Here is a 17057-nt window from a genome sequence, read left to right on the forward strand (position 1 = left end):
CCACTGGCCCAGATTATAACGAATTAGTAGCAGTGGGAGGCAGTGGGCATGGCGGAGGTACGAAATAAATACATTGCATCTGTCTTTCCCAAGGAAGAAGACGCTGCCAGAGTGTCAGTAAAGGAAGATGTTGTAGAGATACTGGATTGGCTAAAAATTCACAAAGAGGAGGTACTGGAAAGGCTGGCTGTACTTAAAGTAGATCCGTCATCTGGTCCGGATGGGATGCATCCTCGGTTGCTGAGGGAAGTAACGGTGGAAATTGCAGAGGTACTGGCAAAAAACCTCCAAACATCCTTAGATATGGGGGTGATGCCAGAGGACTGGAGAATTACAAATGTTACACCCCTGTTCAAGAAAGGGTGAAAGAAAAAATCCAGCAACTACTGACCAGTCAGTTTAACCTCGGTAGTGGAGAAAGTTCTAGCAACGATAATCCGGGATAGAATTAGCAGTCAATTGGACAAGGATTAGGGAAAGCCAGCACGGATTTGTTAAAGGCAAATCGTGTTTAATTAAATTGATACAGTTTTTTGATGAGGTAACAGAGAGTAGATGAGGGCAATGCAGTTAATGTGGTGTGTATGGACTTCGAAAAGGCGTCAGATAAAGTGCCGCATAATGGGTTTGTCATCAAGATTGAAGCCCATGGAATAAAAGGAGCAGTAGCAGCATGGATACAGAATTGGCTAAATAACAGGAAACAGAGTGTAGTGGTGAACGGTTGTTTTTCGGAATGGAGGGAGGTGTACAGTGGTGTTCCCCAGGGGTCGGTGCTGGGACCACTGCTTTCCTTGATATACATTAATGACTTGGACTTGGGGATACAGGGCACAATTTCCAAATTCTTGCTACCAAAATGCTCCACTTCACTGTCATCTGCATTAAAATTCATTGGCCAATTATACACCCATTTTGCAAGTTTATTAATGTATTTTGTATTTGGTCGCAATCTTCATCAATATTATCCAAACTCCACCCCACCCCGCCAATCTGGTGTCATCTGTAAATTTTGAAATTGTACTTCCGATTCCCGAGTCCAATTCGTTGATGTGAATTGTGAACAGTGGTCCCAGAACCAATCCTTGTGGAGCCCCACTTTCCACCTTATACAGTGTGAGTCGCTACAATTAACCCCACTCTCTGTTTTAGAGCAGTAGTCAAGAGAAACTTCTTTACATAGGGAGTAGGCAGTCTGTGGAATTCACTTCCACGGTTAGTGTTTGGGGCACACAGTTCTGTAATGACAAGTGGTCCTCATGTTTTTATCCAAGACAGGCCTCAGCCCAGTCATTTACTCTAAATGTTGGTGCAATAGTTCAAGCTCAGAGGTGCCAGGTATCGGGAGCAGCAGTAGCTGTAAATAAAATCTAAATGTAAGTAAATACCAATACAGTTCATCTTCATCTATTTCTAGTTTAATAACTTTTGCTGAATGTGGCCCAGGCCAAGTGCCAGGATATCGGGTCAGGTTCACCATCGGAAATGAGTTTGACATCCCTGAGATAGACAATGTGAACCGGATTACCCTCATCCACTAACCCAGCAACTTCTTCAAAAAACTCAAGCAAGTTTGTCAGACACCATTTTCTTTCCCAGAAGCCGTGTTGAGTATCTCTAATGGCTCCCTCTCTTTCCCCGTGATCATAAACAGCATCTCTTAGGATCCCTTCAAGCATCTTCCCTCTGATCGAGGTCACACTGATGGGCCTGTCATTCCCCGGCTCTGATTTGTCCCCTTTAATGAAAATGGGAACTACATGAGCTCCCTTCCAATCTCAGGGGACAATCCCTGACTCTATTGAGCTGTTGAAGATACAGGCAAGGGGCTCACAGAGCACCCGTCCCATCTCTTTAAACACCCGGGGGTGGATATCATCTGGACCTGGAGCACAATGCATTTTGAGAGTTCATATTTTATCCAAAGTGACATCCCATTCTATTTTAATATTTATGATGTTATTGTTGACAGCACATCCCACAGCTGGAATCTGAGCCTCATCCACAGACTGATGAGAAATAGTCATTCAACAGCTCTGCCATAGCCCAGGAATCTGTCCTGAACTGTCTTTCAGTGGCCCTAAAGCATGTTTAATGGTCTTCTGACTCCTGACGTAGCTGGAAAGACATTTGCTATTATTCTCAGAATTGGGCACCATCTTCTTTTCCAAAGATCTCTGAGCTTCTCTAATGGCTGCTTTTGTCTCCCTCGATTGTGGGTGATATTTGACCCAATTCTCCTGTAAACTGAATTCATCCTGATCCGATCTGGGTTAAATGTAAGACAGTTCGGGGAGTCAGGAATCATTCACCGCTAGACCCACACTGAGAGGTAAAACCCCAGACGGTTCCTTAGTAAGGATTCCTCTGGTACCGCAGAATATTAAACTCCAGCCCAGTTATAGGGCTTATTAACATCAGCAGAAACAAACCCCAACTGTCAGAATGAACATGGTTCAGTCCTGGATGGGATTAACAGCAGAATCCAACCCCTGCAGTCATCTGTGAACTCGCTGGAGTCTCAGCACGTGTGATGACTGAGTGAATCCCTTCCCACACACAGAGCAGGTGAACAGTCTCTCAACCAATGGGCATGCGTTGATGTGTCAGCAGTTCATTTCTGCTTTTAAAGCTCTTCTCACAGTCACTGAGTTAAAAGGTCACTCAATAGTGTCAACAAGTGGATGTTTCAGAAGGTGGGATGAATTCGTGAATCCCTTCCCACACACGGAGCAGGTGAACAGTCTCTCCCCAGTGTGAGTGCGTCGATGTCTCAGCGGATCATTTCTGATTTTAAATCTTTTCTCACAGTCAGAACATTGAAAGGTCTCTCTTCAGTGTGAACTCGCTGGTGTGACAGAAGGAGGGATGACCGAGTGAATCTCTTCTTTCACACAGAGCAGGAGAACGGCCTCTCCCCAGTGTGAACTCGCTGGTGAGTGCGTTGGTGTTTCAGCAGATTAAATTTGCTTTTAAACCTCTTCTCACAGTCAGAACATTTAAAAGGTCTCTCCCCAGTGTGAACTCGCTGGTGTGTCAGCAGGGCAGATGACTGAGTGAATCCTTTCCCACACACGGAGCAGGTGAACGGCCTCTCCCCAGTGTGGGTGCGTTGGTGTCTCAGCAGTTCAATTTTGCTTTTAAATCTCTTCTCACAGTCAGAACATTTGAAAGGTCTCTCCCCAGTGTGAACTCGCTGGTGTTTCAGCAGGTCGGATGACTGAGTGAATCCCTTCCCACACAAGGAGCAGGTGAACGGCCTCTCCCCAGTGTGACTGCGTCGATGAGTTTCCAGCTCTGAAGGGTAATTGAATCCCTTCCCACAGTCCCCACATTTCCACGGTTTCTCCATGGTCTGGGTGTCCTTGTGTCTCTCCAGGTTGGACGATCAGTTGAAGCCTCGTCCAAGCACAGAACCCGTGTACGGTTTCTCCCCGCTGTGAATGGTGCGATGTTTTTTCTGGCTGTGCAACTGGTTAAAGCTCTTTCCACAATCAGTGCACTGGAACACTCTCACTCGTGTGTGTGTCTCGGTGCTTTTCCACTCACACTGATGTTTGAAATCTTCTCCCACGGATAGAACAGACAAACATTTCTCCTTCAACATTCAAAGGCCGATGATATTCAGGTCCTGATGAATCGAGTGACTCTGTCAGATCTTGACGTGATCTTTGGTTTGAGTTTCCCTCTGTAAATCCTCCCCTGTAAAAGGAGTTTATAAAAGTTATCACTGTAATTGCAGGATAGAAATTCAGATCAGATAACTCTACTTTCTATGGAACATTATTTCCTCTCTCATTCCTCAAAGCTGTAAATCCCCGTCCCACACACTCTCCCTCCTCCCTGTGCTGAAATCCAAACCCATCGCATCATCTTTCAGTGGCCCAAAACCATGAGTGAAAGGGTGAGAGAGTGAGTGAGTGTGAGAGCAGCAGTGGGCTCGGTGTGGAGAATGAAGTGGGGCAGGTGGAGCATGTTTCAGTGGGGCAGCAGTGATCATAATCTCATTCGGTTTAGAACAGTTATGGAAAAGGACAGGGGACAGTCAAATGTGAAAATACTTAACTGGAGGAGGGCAAATTCCAGTGAGTTAAAAAGGGATCTTGTCCAGGTGGATTGGAATCAAAAATTGGCAGGCAGAACAGTAATTGAACAGTGGGAGGCCTTCAAGGAGGAGTTGGTTTGGGTACAGAGTAGACAAATTCCCACGAGGAGGAAAGGAACAGCATCCAAAGCTAGAGCTCCCTGGATGACTGAAGATATAGAGATCACCATTTCTCCTTCATTTACAGACGCTCCCTGACCGATCACCATTTCTCCATCATTTACAGACGCTCCCTGACCGATCACCATTTCCCCTTCATTTGCAGACGCTCCCTGACCGATCTCCATTTCTCCTTCATTTACAGACGCTCCCTGACCGATCTCCATTTCTCCTTCATTTACAGACGCTCCCTGACCGATCAACATTTCTCCTTCATTTACAGACGCTCCCTGACCGATCCCCATTTCCCCTTCATTTACAGACGCTCCCTGACCGATCACCAGTTCTCCTTCATTTACAGACGCTCCCTGACCGATCACCAGTTCTCCTTCATTTACAGACGCTCCCTGACCGATCTCCATTTCTCCTTCATTTACAGACGCTCCCTGACCGATCACCATTTCTCCTTCATTTACAGACGCTCCCTGACCGATCACCATTTCTCCATCATTTACAGACGCTCCCTGACCGATCACCATTTCCCCTTCATTTGCAGACGCTCCCTGACCGATCTCCATTTCTCCTTCATTTACAGACGCTCCCTGACCGATCCCCATTTCTCCTTCATTTACAGACGCTCCCTGACCGATCCCCATTTCCCCTTCATTTGCAGACGCTCCCTGACCGATCTCCATTTCTCCTTCATTTACAGACGCTCCCTGACCGATCAACATTTCTCCTTCATTTACAGACGCTCCCTGACCGATCCCCATTTCCCCTTCATTTACAGACGCTCCCTGACCGATCACCATTTCTCCTTCATTTACAGACGCTCCCTGACCGATCACCATTTCTCCTTCATTTACAGACGCTCCCTGACCGATCCCCATTTCCCCTTCATTTCCCGGCGGGTAGTGAGGGGGGGATAATGTTCACTGTTTTATATTCGGGTCTGGGGCCGCACTCGGGGTTTGTAAAGCCTGAGCCTGGGCCTGAGCCCGGACCCGGGCCCCGGGGTTTATTGAGCCTCTTGCTCCGATCCTCTGACCTGCACCGAACGCGCTCCTCCCGCAGCCTCGACTGGCCGCGCATGCTCAGGACACACTGACCGATAATGAGTCACTACTGCGCCTGCGCGCTGGGCTCCACTGATTCAGATAGGGCACAATCTGAACCGCGCTGCATGCTGGGTGATGCAGCCGCCATTGATGATCTTAATATCAGGCCGAAAAACAAAAACATTGGAAGCAGATAATTCAAGTGTTTAATTTATTTTCTAAATAATTCAATCATTCAATTCATTTCATAAATAATTGAATAGTTCAATTCATTAAATAATCAATTCTTTAATTTATTACATAAAAAATTAGTGTTTAATTTATCATAGAAATAATTCAATAGTTTAATTCATTATATAAATATTCCTTCGTTTAATTTATTATATAAAGAACTCAATATTTAGGTGAATTATTTATATAATAAATTAAACACGAGACTTCTTTATGTAATAAAGTCAACAATTGATTATTTATATAATAAATGAAACACTTGATTATTTATATAATAAATGAAACACTTGATTATTTATATAATAAATGAAACACTTGATTATTTATATAATGAATGAAACACTTGATTATTTATATAATGAATAACGTTTTGAAATTCTTCATTCAATAAATTAAATAATGGATTATTAATATGATTAAATAAACACTTGAATCTTTGTATGATAAGTTAAACCTGTGAATTAATTATACAATTTAAACACTTGACCTCTTTATATAATAATTTTAACACTTGGATTATTTATATAATAAACTAAACAATATAATTGGTTATTTATATAATAAATTTAACACTTGTGTGATTTATGTAATAAATTAAGCTGTTGAATTATTTATATAATAAATTAAACACAAATTATTTGTATAATGAATTAAACCATTGTTTCTTCATAGAATAAATTTAACACTTGAATTATTTATATAATAAATTAAACAATTGATTTTTTTATATAATAAATTAGACATGCATTATTATATAATAAATTAAACTATTGAATGATTTGGATATTTAATTTATTATGAAAATAATTCAATAGTTTAATTTAACAACTGACGTAGTTATGTAAGAAATTAAACAAATGATTATTTATATAATGAATTAAACTATTGAATTATTTATATAATAAATGAAACAGTTGAATTATTTAGATAATAAATTAAACAAATGAAGTATTTACGTAATAAATTATACACTTGAATGCTTCATATAATAAATTAAACACTTGTTTATTTGTATAATAAATTCACAAATTGAATTATTTATACAATAAATTAAACGGAGCTATTTATATAGTAAATTATACACTTCAATTATATAATTAAACTACTGAATTATTTATCAAATATATCAATTTAATTATTCATATAATAAATTAAACAATTCAATAATTTACATAAAAATTAAACGCTTGAATTATTTATAAAATATTAAACAATTGAACTATTTACATAATAAATTTAGCTGTTGAATTTTTTATACAATAAATTAAACTCGGTTATTTACATAATAAATTAATCAATCGAATAATTTAAACTATTGAATTCACTTTATAATAAATGAAACATTTGAAGTATTCATATAATAAATTAAACACTTGAAAACAATTTGATTATTGATATAATAAAATAAGCATTTATTTAATGAATTAAAATATTGAGTTATTTATTTTACATTTTAAACTTTTCAATTATTTATATAATAAATGAAGCCAGCTTGGACAAAATGGAGGCAAGCGCAGAGTCCGTATTGGACAAAATGGCGGCCGGCGCGGCCACCATCTTGGAAAAAATGGCAGCAAGCACGGCCGCCATCTTGGAAAACATGGCGGCAGGCGCGGCCGACATCTTGGATAAAATGGCGGCAAGCACGGCCACCATCTTGGAAAAAATGGCCGCCGCCGTCATCTTATCAGATGGCGGCAAGAGGCCGACAGAGTGTCGCCAGTGATCCCGCAGTGACCCCAGAATGTCCCAGTGATCCCGCAGTGACCCCAGAATGTCCCAGTGACCCCAGAGTGATGCCGGGATCCCAGCGTGCACCCAGTCAGCCCAGAGTGAGGCCAGGGTGCAGCCGGGGATCCCAGAGCGATGCCAGAGCGGCGGCCTTTGCGTTTGGGCCGCCACAACAACCACCACAACTGTACTGTACGTGTACAGCACAGAGTGGGTAAAAGGGAACGATTCACTTCTGTCTGGTACTGTACGGCCCGTGTGTGTCTCAGTGTCAGCTCCTGTACATGTACAGTACACAGTGGGTAAAAGGGAACGATTCACTCCTGTCTGGTACTGTACGGCCCGTGTGTGTCTCAGTGTCAGCTCCTGTACATGTACAGTACACAGTGGGTAAAAGGGAACGATTCACTCCTGTCTGGTACTGTACGGCCCGTGTGTGTCTCAGTGTCAGCTCCTGTACATGTACAGCACACGGTGGGTAAAAGGGAACGATTCACTCCTGTCTGGTACTGTACGGCCCGTGTGTGTCTCAGTGTCAGCTCCTGTACATGTACAGCACACGGTGGGTAAAAGGGAAGGATTCACTCCTGTCTGGTACTGTACGGCCCGTGTGTGTCTCAGTGTCAGCTCCTGTACATGTACAGCACACGGTGGGTAAAAGGGAACGATTCACTCCTGTCTGATACTGTACGGCCCGTGTGTGTCTCAGTGTCAGCTCCTGTTCATGTACAGCACACAGTGGGTAAAAGGGAACGATTCACTGAGAGATTGCAATGTTGAGTGTAACGGTTATTTGAGGGGTTCAGTCCCTAAACGGGCTGTGTTTTGACAGACACTTTTTCCAGTAAGGAGTTGAGTTTAGTTTAGGGAGGTGGGTACAATCCGTGTCTGGGACTCACTGGCCCTGTGAAATATTGAATTTTGCTCACAATATGGTGTGTTTGGATCAATGGGGGACAAGGTTTAACTGCACTGGGCTGGATTGTTTTATAAATCTCTCATTGACTGGGTCTTTCCGACCAGGATGGGAGCTGCTTCTCTCTCTCTCTCTGTAAACACCCTGAGGCAGTGAAACACTCTCTGACAAACTGTTCACAGGAACCAACCCATCAGACATGGGGATTAGACAAAAAACTGGGACTGGAAATGAGCCTCCCACCAACAGAGCAGAGAGAAGGAGGAAATCATCACACCTTCAAGATCTGGATCGGTTTTGTCATTGGAGCAGGTTCGGGTTAATTTTACTGCTTTAAAGTTATGTTATGGGACCAGTGAGACTGAGACACACACACACACACACACACACACAGTACAGTCAGGAGCCATGTGGTCCTTGCACAGACATTGGGTTTGAATTGAGCTGAGCTGTGCCACAAATGAATATGGGATTAAAATCTCAAATTCCAATCAGTTTGCTCCCGAGCTTCCCCATGTGTCTGTGTGGTTCCATTACAATACAATTTCACATGGGGGCCCAACATGGCTTCGGAATTAACACGATTTCTTTCTGAGTTGTCAGTGACCTTTTCAAAAATTAAACTTCAAACTAAGAAAACATTTGGAGGCTGTTTTCACATTTGGGCCCTCTGGGTGCTGCAGGACGCTCCCTGAAAGAGCTTTTAATTTCAATTAAGACCCGAGATATGTCACATTGTCAGCCTCTGAATAATAGTTTGATCCACTTTGTGTTATTTCTGAAAAGTTGCACTTGTAATGAACGAAGGGAGGAATTTGGGCTCGAACAGATGCTGATATTCTGGCATGACGGAGCTGGGCAGAGATGAGCGATTGGGTCCACAGCATTCCTGCCCTCCCCACCATCTTCTTTAACTTATATTTTTGTATTGCTAGAAACAGCATGTAAGGGGTTAACTCCTGATACCATATAAAGTTTGTTACTGTGTGTCTCAGTGTCAGCTCCTGTACATGTACAGCACATGGTGGGTTAAAGGGAACGATTCACTCCTGTCTGGTACTGTACGGCCCGTGTGTGTCTCAGTGTCAGCTCCTGTACATGTACAGTACACAGTGGGTAAAAGGGAACGATTCACTCCTGTCTGGTACTGTACGGCCCGTGTGTGTCTCAGTGTCAGCTCCTGTACATGTACAGTACATAGTGGGTAAAAGGGAACGATTCACTCCTGTCTGGTACTGTACGGCCCGTGTGTGTCTCAGTGTCAAAGGTGTGAGAGGCCGAGACAGAGAGAGGGTGACAGAGATAGAGAGAGAGAGAGAGAGTAACAGCGAGAGAGAGAGAGAGAGAGAGAGACAGATTGCGAAAAACACAGCGGGAGAGTGGGAGATAGGCAGAGAGACAGCGAGGGGGACAGATAGGTCGTGAGAAAAACAGAGAGAGAGAGAAAGAGAGCGAGGGGGAGAGAGAGAGAGAAAAAGTCAGAGAGGGGAAGAGAGGCCGAGAGAGAGAGAGGGGGATAGAGAGGGAGAGGAGGAGAGAGAGAGAGAGAATGATGGAGAGAGAGATAGAAAGAGAGCGAGAGAGAGACAGAGAAAAAGGCAAAGACAGGGCGAGAGAGGCAGAGAGAGAGAGACAGAGAGAGGGGTAAAGAGGCAGAGGGAGAGAGAGGGACAGAGAGAAGGGGAGAGAGGCAGAGAGAGACAGAGGCAGAGACAGAAAAAGACAGAGAGAGTGGGGGGAGAGAGAGAGAATAACAGAGAGAGGCAGAGAGATAGAGAGAGAGAAAGAGAGAGAGAGAAAATGACAGAGAGGGGAGAGAGGCAGAGAAAGACAGCGAACAGAGGGTGAGAGAAAAAGACAGAGCGAGGGGGAGAGAGAGTGTGAGGGGGTCTCCTGCCAGAAAGCGGGACTTGTGTCGGTGAGGGTCCTGCAGGGTGTTTGGGTGATGTGCCTGTCATGGTTGAATAGCTGCCAGTGTGTGTGACCTGTGAGTTGTGGGTGTGCGGCTTGCAACAGTGGTAATGTGTGAGGGTGAGAGGAAGCATCTGATTGAAAGAGTTTTTTGGTGGGTGGGAGATGGGGGCCCCCCTTGCTGTTGAGAAGCCATTAAACAGCCCAGAGAGGCCTGGCTGCTCGCAGGAATCGGGTAAATCACCAGGCAGTACCAATTCACTCTCTGCCTCTCTCTCGCCCTGTCTCCATCTTTTTCTCTCTCTCTCTGCCTCTCGCCTCCTCTCTCTCTGTCTCCCCGCTCTGTCTTTTTCTCTCTCTCTCTCTCTCTCTCTCTCTCTCTGCCTCTCACCCCCTCTCTCTCTGTCCCTCTCTCTCTGTTGTCTTTCCGAATTTCTCTTGTTAGGAAAGTACTCAGGTACTGTACGGCCTGTGTGTGTCTCAGTGTCAGCTCCTGTACATGTATAGTACACAGTGGGTAAAAGGGAACGATTCACTCCTGTCTGGTACTGTACGGCCCATGTGTGTCTCAGTGTCAGAGGGTGTGAGAGGCCGAGAGAGAGAGAGAGAGAGAGGGGGAGAGAGAGAAATGGACAGAGAGAGAGAGGGGGAGAGAGAGAGAGAGAGAGAGAAGGTCAGAGAGAGAAAAAGACAGAGGGAGAGGGGGAGATAGGCAGCGAGAAAGCGAGGGGGACAGATAGATAGAGAATAAAACAGAGAGAGAGAGGGGGAGAGAGAGAGAGAGAAAAGGTCAGAGAGAGGAGAAGAGAGGCTGAGAGAGGGAGGGACAGAGAGAGTGGAGGAGAGAGGCAGAGAGAGAGAGAGAATGATGGAGAGAGGGATAGAGAGAGAAAAAGACAGAGAGAGTGGGAGAGAGGGATAGAGAGAGAGAAAAGGACGGAGAGACGAGGGAGAGAGGCAGAGAGAGAGAGACACACACAGAGAAAGAGAGAAACAGAGAGAGAGGGGGAAAGAGGCAGAGGGAGAGAGAGGGACAGAGAGACAGAGAAAAAGACAGAGAGAGAGAGAGACAGAGGAAGAGGGGGAAAGAGGCAGAGAGAGAGAGCGAAAACGACAGAGGATGGGGGAGAGACAGAGAATAAGACAGAGAGAGAGGCAGAGAGAGATAGAGAGAGAGAGAGAGAGAGAGAAAAAGACAGAGAGAGGAAGAGAGGCAGCGAAAGAGAGGGGAAGAGAGAGAGACAGAGTGAGAGCAGGAGAGAGGCAGAGAGAGGGGGGGGTGAGAGAGAGGGGGAGAGACAGAGAGAGAGAGAAAAAGACAGAGTGGGAGGGGTGAGAGAGAAAGAGAGGGGTGAGAGGGACAGAGAGAGAGAAAAAGACAGAGAGAGAGACAGAGAGAGAGAGGGGCAAAGAGGCAGAGGGAGAGAGAGGGACAGAGAGACAGAGAAAAAGATAGAGAGAGAGAGAGAGAGAGAGAGAGAGAAAGACAGAGAAGGGAGAGAGGCAGCGAGAGAGAGAGAGAGACAGGGGGAGAGAGATAGGGACAGAGAGAGGAAGAGCGGCAGCGAGGGGGGGGGAGAGAGAGAGAGAGAGAGAGAGACAGGTGGAGAGAAAAAGAAAGAGAGAGATGGGGACAGAGAGAGGGATGGAGAGAGGGAGTCACAAAGAGAGAGGGGAAGAGAGAGAGCGGGAGAGAGGCAGAGAGAGAGAGAGAAAAAGACAGTGAGAGGGCTGAGGGAGAGAGAGAGAGTGACAGAGATAGCGGTAGAGAGAGAGAGTGGGAGAGAGAGAGGGACAGAGAGAGAAAAAGACAGAGAGAGAAAAAGACAGAGAGAGAAAAAGACAGAGAGAGAAAAAGACAGAGAGAGAAAAAGACAGAGAGAGAAAAAGACAGAGAGAGAAAAAGACAGAGAGAGAAAAAGAGAGAGAGAGAAAAAGACAGAGAGAGAAAAAGACAGAGAGAGAAAAAGACAGAGAGAGAAAAAGACAGAGAGAGAAAAAGACAGAGAGAGAAAAAGACAGAGAGAGAGGGGGGACAGAGAGAGGGGGGACAGAGAGAGGGGGGACAGAGAGAGGGGGGACAGAGAGAGGGGGGACAGAGAGAGAGGGACTCCCTGCAAGAAAACGGGACGTGTGTCGGTGAGGGACCTGGTGGTTGTTTGGGTGATGTGCCTGTCATGGTTGAATAGGTGCCAGTGTGTGTGACCTGTGAGTGTGCGGCTTGCAACAGTGGTAATGTGTGAGGGTGAGAGGAAGCATCTGATTGAAAGAGTTTATTGCGAGGTGGGAGATGGGGCCCTCCCTTGCTGGTGAGAAGCCATTAAACAGCCCAGAAAGGCCTGGCTGCTCGCGGGAAATGGGTAAATCACCAGGCAGGACCAATCCACTCTCTGCCTCTCTACCACACTCTCTGCCCCTCTCTCTCTCTTTTTCTTTCTCTCTGTCCCCCTCTCTCCTTCTGCCTCTCGCTCCTCTCTCTCTCACCCTCTCTGTCTTTCTCTCTCTGACTCTCTCCCCGCTCTGCCTTTTTCTCTCTCTCTCTCTGCCTCTCTCCCCCTCTCTCTCTGTCCTTTTCTCTCTCTCTGCCCCTCTCTCTCTGTTGTCTTTCTGAATTTCTCTTGATTGAAAAGTACTCAGGTACTGTACGGCCCGTGTGTGTCTCAGTGTTAGCTCCTGTACATGTACAGTACACAGTGGGTAAAAGGGAACGATTCACTCCTGTCTGGTACTGTACGGCCCGTGTGTGTCTCAGTGTCAGCTCCTGTACATGTACAGCACACAGTGGGTAAAAGGGAACGATTCACTGAGAGATTGCAATGTTGAGTGTAACGGTTATTTGAGGGGTTCAGTCCCTAAACGGGCTGTGTTTTGACAGACACTTTTTACAGTAAGGAGTTGAGTTTAGGGAGGTGGGTACAATCTGTGTCTTGGACTCACTGGCCCTGTGAAATATTGAATTTTGCTCACAATATGGTGTGTTTGCATTAATGGGGGACAAGGTTTAACTGCACTGGGCTGGATTGTTCATAAATCTCGCATTGACTGGGTCTTTCAGACCAGGATGGGAGCTGCTTATCTCTCTCTCTGTAAATTCTAAACAATTTTACAACACCAAGTTATAGTCCAACAAATTTATTTTAAATTCCACAAGCTTTCGGAGGCTTCCTCCTTCCTCAGGTGAACGGTGTGGAAAAAAACTGTAAACACCCTGAGGCACTCTCTGTAAACACCCTGAGGCAGTGAAACACTCTCTGACAAACTGTTCACAGGAACCAACCCATCAGACATGGGGAATATACAAAAACCTGGGACTGGAAATGAGCCTCCCACCAACAGAGCAGAGAGAAGGCGGAAATCATCACACCTTCAAGATCTGGATCGGTTTTAGCCATGATGTGGAGATGCCGGTGATGGACTGGGGTTGACAATTGTAAACAATTTTACAACACCAAGTTATAGTCCAACGATTTTATTTGAAATTTACAAGCTTTTGGAGGCTTCCTCCTTCCTCAGGTAAATGTCAGGAACTCCTCGAAGCCTACGCATTTATAAATCACAGAACAATACATGGTGATTACAGATAGTCTTTGCAACTGCCCGTTGCCAAGGCAATCACAGTGTTCAGACAGAGAGGTGTTACCTACAGAGCCCCCGAATATACAGTCAACACAAATAAAAACAGAAAAGAGAGAGGCAGAAACATCCAGAAGGCAGAGAAAGCCAGCATATGACCCGTTATATTAAAAACAGATAGCTTTTGTTCGCTGGTGGGGTTACGTGCAGCGTGACATGAACCCAAGATCCCGGTTGAGGCCGTCCTCATGGGTGCGGATCGGTTTTGTCTTTGGAGCAAGTTCTGGTTAATTTTACTGCTTTAAAGTTATGTTATGAGACCAGTGAGACTGAGACACACACACACACACACAGACACAGACTGTACAGTCAGGAGACACGTGTCCCTTGCACAGACATTGGGTTTGAATTGAGCTGAGCTGTGCCACAAATGAATATGGGATTAAAATCTCAAATTCCAATCAGTTTGCACCCGAGCTTCCCCATGTGTCTGTGTGGTTCCATTACAATACAATTTCACATGGGGGCCCAAAATGGCTTCGGAATTAACACGATTTCTTTCTGAGTTGTCAGTGACCTTTTCAAAAATTAAACTTCAAACTAAGAAAACATTTGGAGGCTGTTTTCACATTTGGGCCCTCTGCGTGCTGCAGGACGCTCCCTGAAAGAGCTTTTAATTTCAATTAAGACCCGAGATATGTCACATTGTCAGCCTCTGAATAATAGTTTGATCCACTTTGTGTTATTTCTGAAAAGTTGCACTTGCAGTGAACAGATGGTGATATTCAGTTGGACGGTCGGTACTGAGGGAGCGCTGCACTGTCAGACGGTCAGTGTGTGTCTCAGTGTCAGCTCCTGCACAATGTCCCAGTGAACCCCCAGTGTCCCCAGAATGTCCCAGTGATCCCCCAGTGTCCCCAGAATGTCCCAGTGATCCCCCAGTGTCCCCAGAATGTCCCAGTGATCCCCAGAATGTCCCAGTGACCCCAGAGTAACCCAGACATGACTCACGTGGCCCCCATCGGGTCCAGGCTGCGGTGAAGGTCTCAGTCAGTCAGTCCCCAGCGGAGAGAACGATTCTTGGCCCAGGATTCCCCCTCATCCTCCTCCTTCTCACAAAATGTCTCTTTCCTGGATCATCTCCTTGCAGCATTTCATCGAAAAGTTTCCTGAGGGGAGAGAGGGAATTGATTACAACACAAAAGCAAGGGATTAAAAAGGCACAGCAAGAGCCCAGAGCTTCCTCTCCTCCCACTCCCCCTCTCTCTCCCCCCTCCCTCCCACTCCCTCTCCCAGTTACACCTACAATCCCTCAGCACCAACACTGAAACACAAATCCCGGTTACAAACAAGAGAATCTGAAGAGAGAGAAAAGTTGGGAGAGAGACAGAGAGAGAAATACACTCAGGACAGGCTGGAGGACCCCGGCAGACTGAGAGATTGTCCCCGCCCCTGGGGAGGGTTTGGGACGAGACACACGGCCATCCCCTCCCCCCGGGGAGCTCCCTGCTTCAGCCTTTGAGATATTATGTAAGGAATCTTACAACACCAGGTTATAGTCCAACAGTTTTATCTGAAAATCACAAGCTCTCGGAGGCTTTCTCCTTTGTCAGGTGAGTGTGGGATTCCATAGTCAGAGCACAATGCCTGGTGATTACAGATAATCTTTCCAACTGCCCGTTGTCAAGGCAATCAAAGGATTCGAATAGTGTTCAGACAGAGAGACGTTACATACGGGACTACTGAATATACTGATTGTCCCGTATGTAGTGTCTCTCTGTCTGAACACTATTCGACTCCTTTGATTGCCTTGACAACGGGCAGTTGGAAAGATTATCTGTAATCACCAGGCATTGTGCTCTGACTATAAAGCGGTGCCTTTCATGGAATCCCACACTCACCTGACAAAGGAGAAAGCCTCCGAGAGCTTGTGATTTTCAAATAAAACTGTTGGACTATAACCTGGTGTTGTAAGATTCCTGACATTTGTCCACCCCAGTCCATCACCGGCATCTCCACATCATTTGAGATATTAGACTGAATCTCAATGTGTCTCCCTCAGGGACCTGTCCATTCTCATGTTAATCCAGGGACAGCCCAGGGCAGGACTGGTTTGACCAGGAGACCTGTCTGCTGGAAGGAGCCACATTTCAAGGACCTATTTTACTGATTTGAAACCCTCACAGCCTGTCTCCCCCTCTTCCCTCACCCCAAACCGAGTCCCCCCCCACCCTCAGCCTGTCTCCCCCTCTTCCCTCACCCCAAACCGAGTCCCCCCCACCCTCAGCCTGTCTCCCCCTCTTCCCTCACCCCAAACCGAGTCCCCTCCACCCTCAGCCTGTCTCCCCCTCTTCCCTCACCCCAAACCGAGTCCCCCCCCACCCTCAGCCTGTCTCCCCCTCTTCCCTCACCCCAAACCGAGTCCCCCCCACCCTCAGCCTGTCTCCCCCTCTTCCCTCACCCCAAACCGAGTCCCCCCCACCCTCAGCCTGTCTCCCCCCTCCCCTCGTGACCCAAACACCCCGGGGACCTCCGACACATCCCACCCTGCCCGGCGTCCACATTGAAAGAACTAAAGTTGGGGACAGGCCTCTCCCTCCATCCCATAATACCAGGCCGCCCATAGTAACGGTCGCTGGGCCTTGACCCGGAATCCGTTGCCCCTGGAAACCGCGCAGGAACCGAGCGACCCGAGAGCGGCCTCAGGCCCGACTCCCAGTCCCCGGCCTCAGGCCCCTCCCCGACTCCCAGTCCCCGGCCTCAGGCCCTCCCCGACTCCCAGTCCCCGGCCTCAGGCCCTCCCCGACTCCCAGTCCCCGGCCTCAGGCCCTCCCCGACTCCCAGTCCCCGGCCTCAGGCCCGACTCCCAGTCCCCGGCCTCAGGCCCTCCCCGACTCCCAGTCCCCGGCCTCAGGCCCCTCCCCGACTCCCAGTCCCCGGCCTCAGGCCCTCCCCGACTCCCAGTCCCCGGCCTCAGGCCCCTCCCCGACTCCCAGTCCCCGGCCTCAGGCCCCTCCCCGACTCCCAGTCCCCGGCCTCAGGCCCTCCCCGACTCCCAGTCCCCGGCCTCAGGCCCGACTCCCAGTCCCTGGCCTCAGGCCCTCCCCGACTCCCAGTCCCCGGCCTCAGGCCCCTCCCCGACTCCCAGTCCCCGGCCTCAGGCCCCTCCCCGACTCCCAGTCCCCGGCCTCAGGCCCCTCCCCGACTCCCAGTCCCCGGCCTCAGGCCCCTCCCCGACTCCCAGTCCCCGGCCTCAGGCCCCTCCCCGACTCCCAGTCCCCGGCCTCAGGCCCCTCCCCGACTCCCAGTCCCCGGCCTCAGGCCCCTCCCCGACTCCCAGTCCCCGGCCTCAGGCCCCTCCCCGACTCCCAGTCCCCGGCCTCAGGCCCTCCCCGACTCCCAGTCCCCGGCCTCAGGCCCCTCCCCGACTCCA

General features: G+C 47.5%; 1 protein-coding gene across 4 annotated transcripts; it reads right to left on the bottom strand.

The window, feature by feature from the left end:
• Nucleotides 1-490: 490 nt before the first annotated feature.
• Nucleotides 491-16382, bottom strand: LOC137311986 (zinc finger protein 664-like). 4 transcript variants are annotated; one of them, XM_067978802.1, is made up of 3 exons: nucleotides 16237-16382; nucleotides 14636-14793; nucleotides 491-3702 (listed from the first exon to the last, which is right to left on the bottom strand). In XM_067978802.1, the coding sequence occupies exon 3, from the start codon at nucleotides 3350-3352 to the stop codon at nucleotides 2891-2893; it is 462 nt and encodes a 153-aa protein (XP_067834903.1). In that variant the 5' UTR covers nucleotides 3353-3702; nucleotides 14636-14793; nucleotides 16237-16382; the 3' UTR covers nucleotides 491-2890. The 4 variants fall into 4 exon arrangements, with proteins under 4 accessions (XP_067834903.1, XP_067834906.1, XP_067834905.1 ...); XM_067978805.1 differs by lacking the exon at nucleotides 16237-16382 and adding an exon at nucleotides 15609-15774; XM_067978804.1 differs by lacking the exon at nucleotides 16237-16382 and adding an exon at nucleotides 15587-15774.
• Nucleotides 16383-17057: the final 675 nt, after the last annotated feature.

This window comes from Heptranchias perlo, unplaced genomic scaffold, assembly GCF_035084215.1.
Source record: "Heptranchias perlo isolate sHepPer1 unplaced genomic scaffold, sHepPer1.hap1 HAP1_SCAFFOLD_390, whole genome shotgun sequence".
Lineage (NCBI taxonomy): Eukaryota > Metazoa > Chordata > Chondrichthyes > Hexanchiformes > Hexanchidae > Heptranchias > Heptranchias perlo.

Excerpts from the sequence above, each read along its gene's own strand:
- LOC137311986 (XM_067978802.1), bottom strand. The coding sequence starts at position 3,352 with ATGGAGAAACCGTGGAAATGTGGGGACTGTGGGAAGGGATTCAATTAC.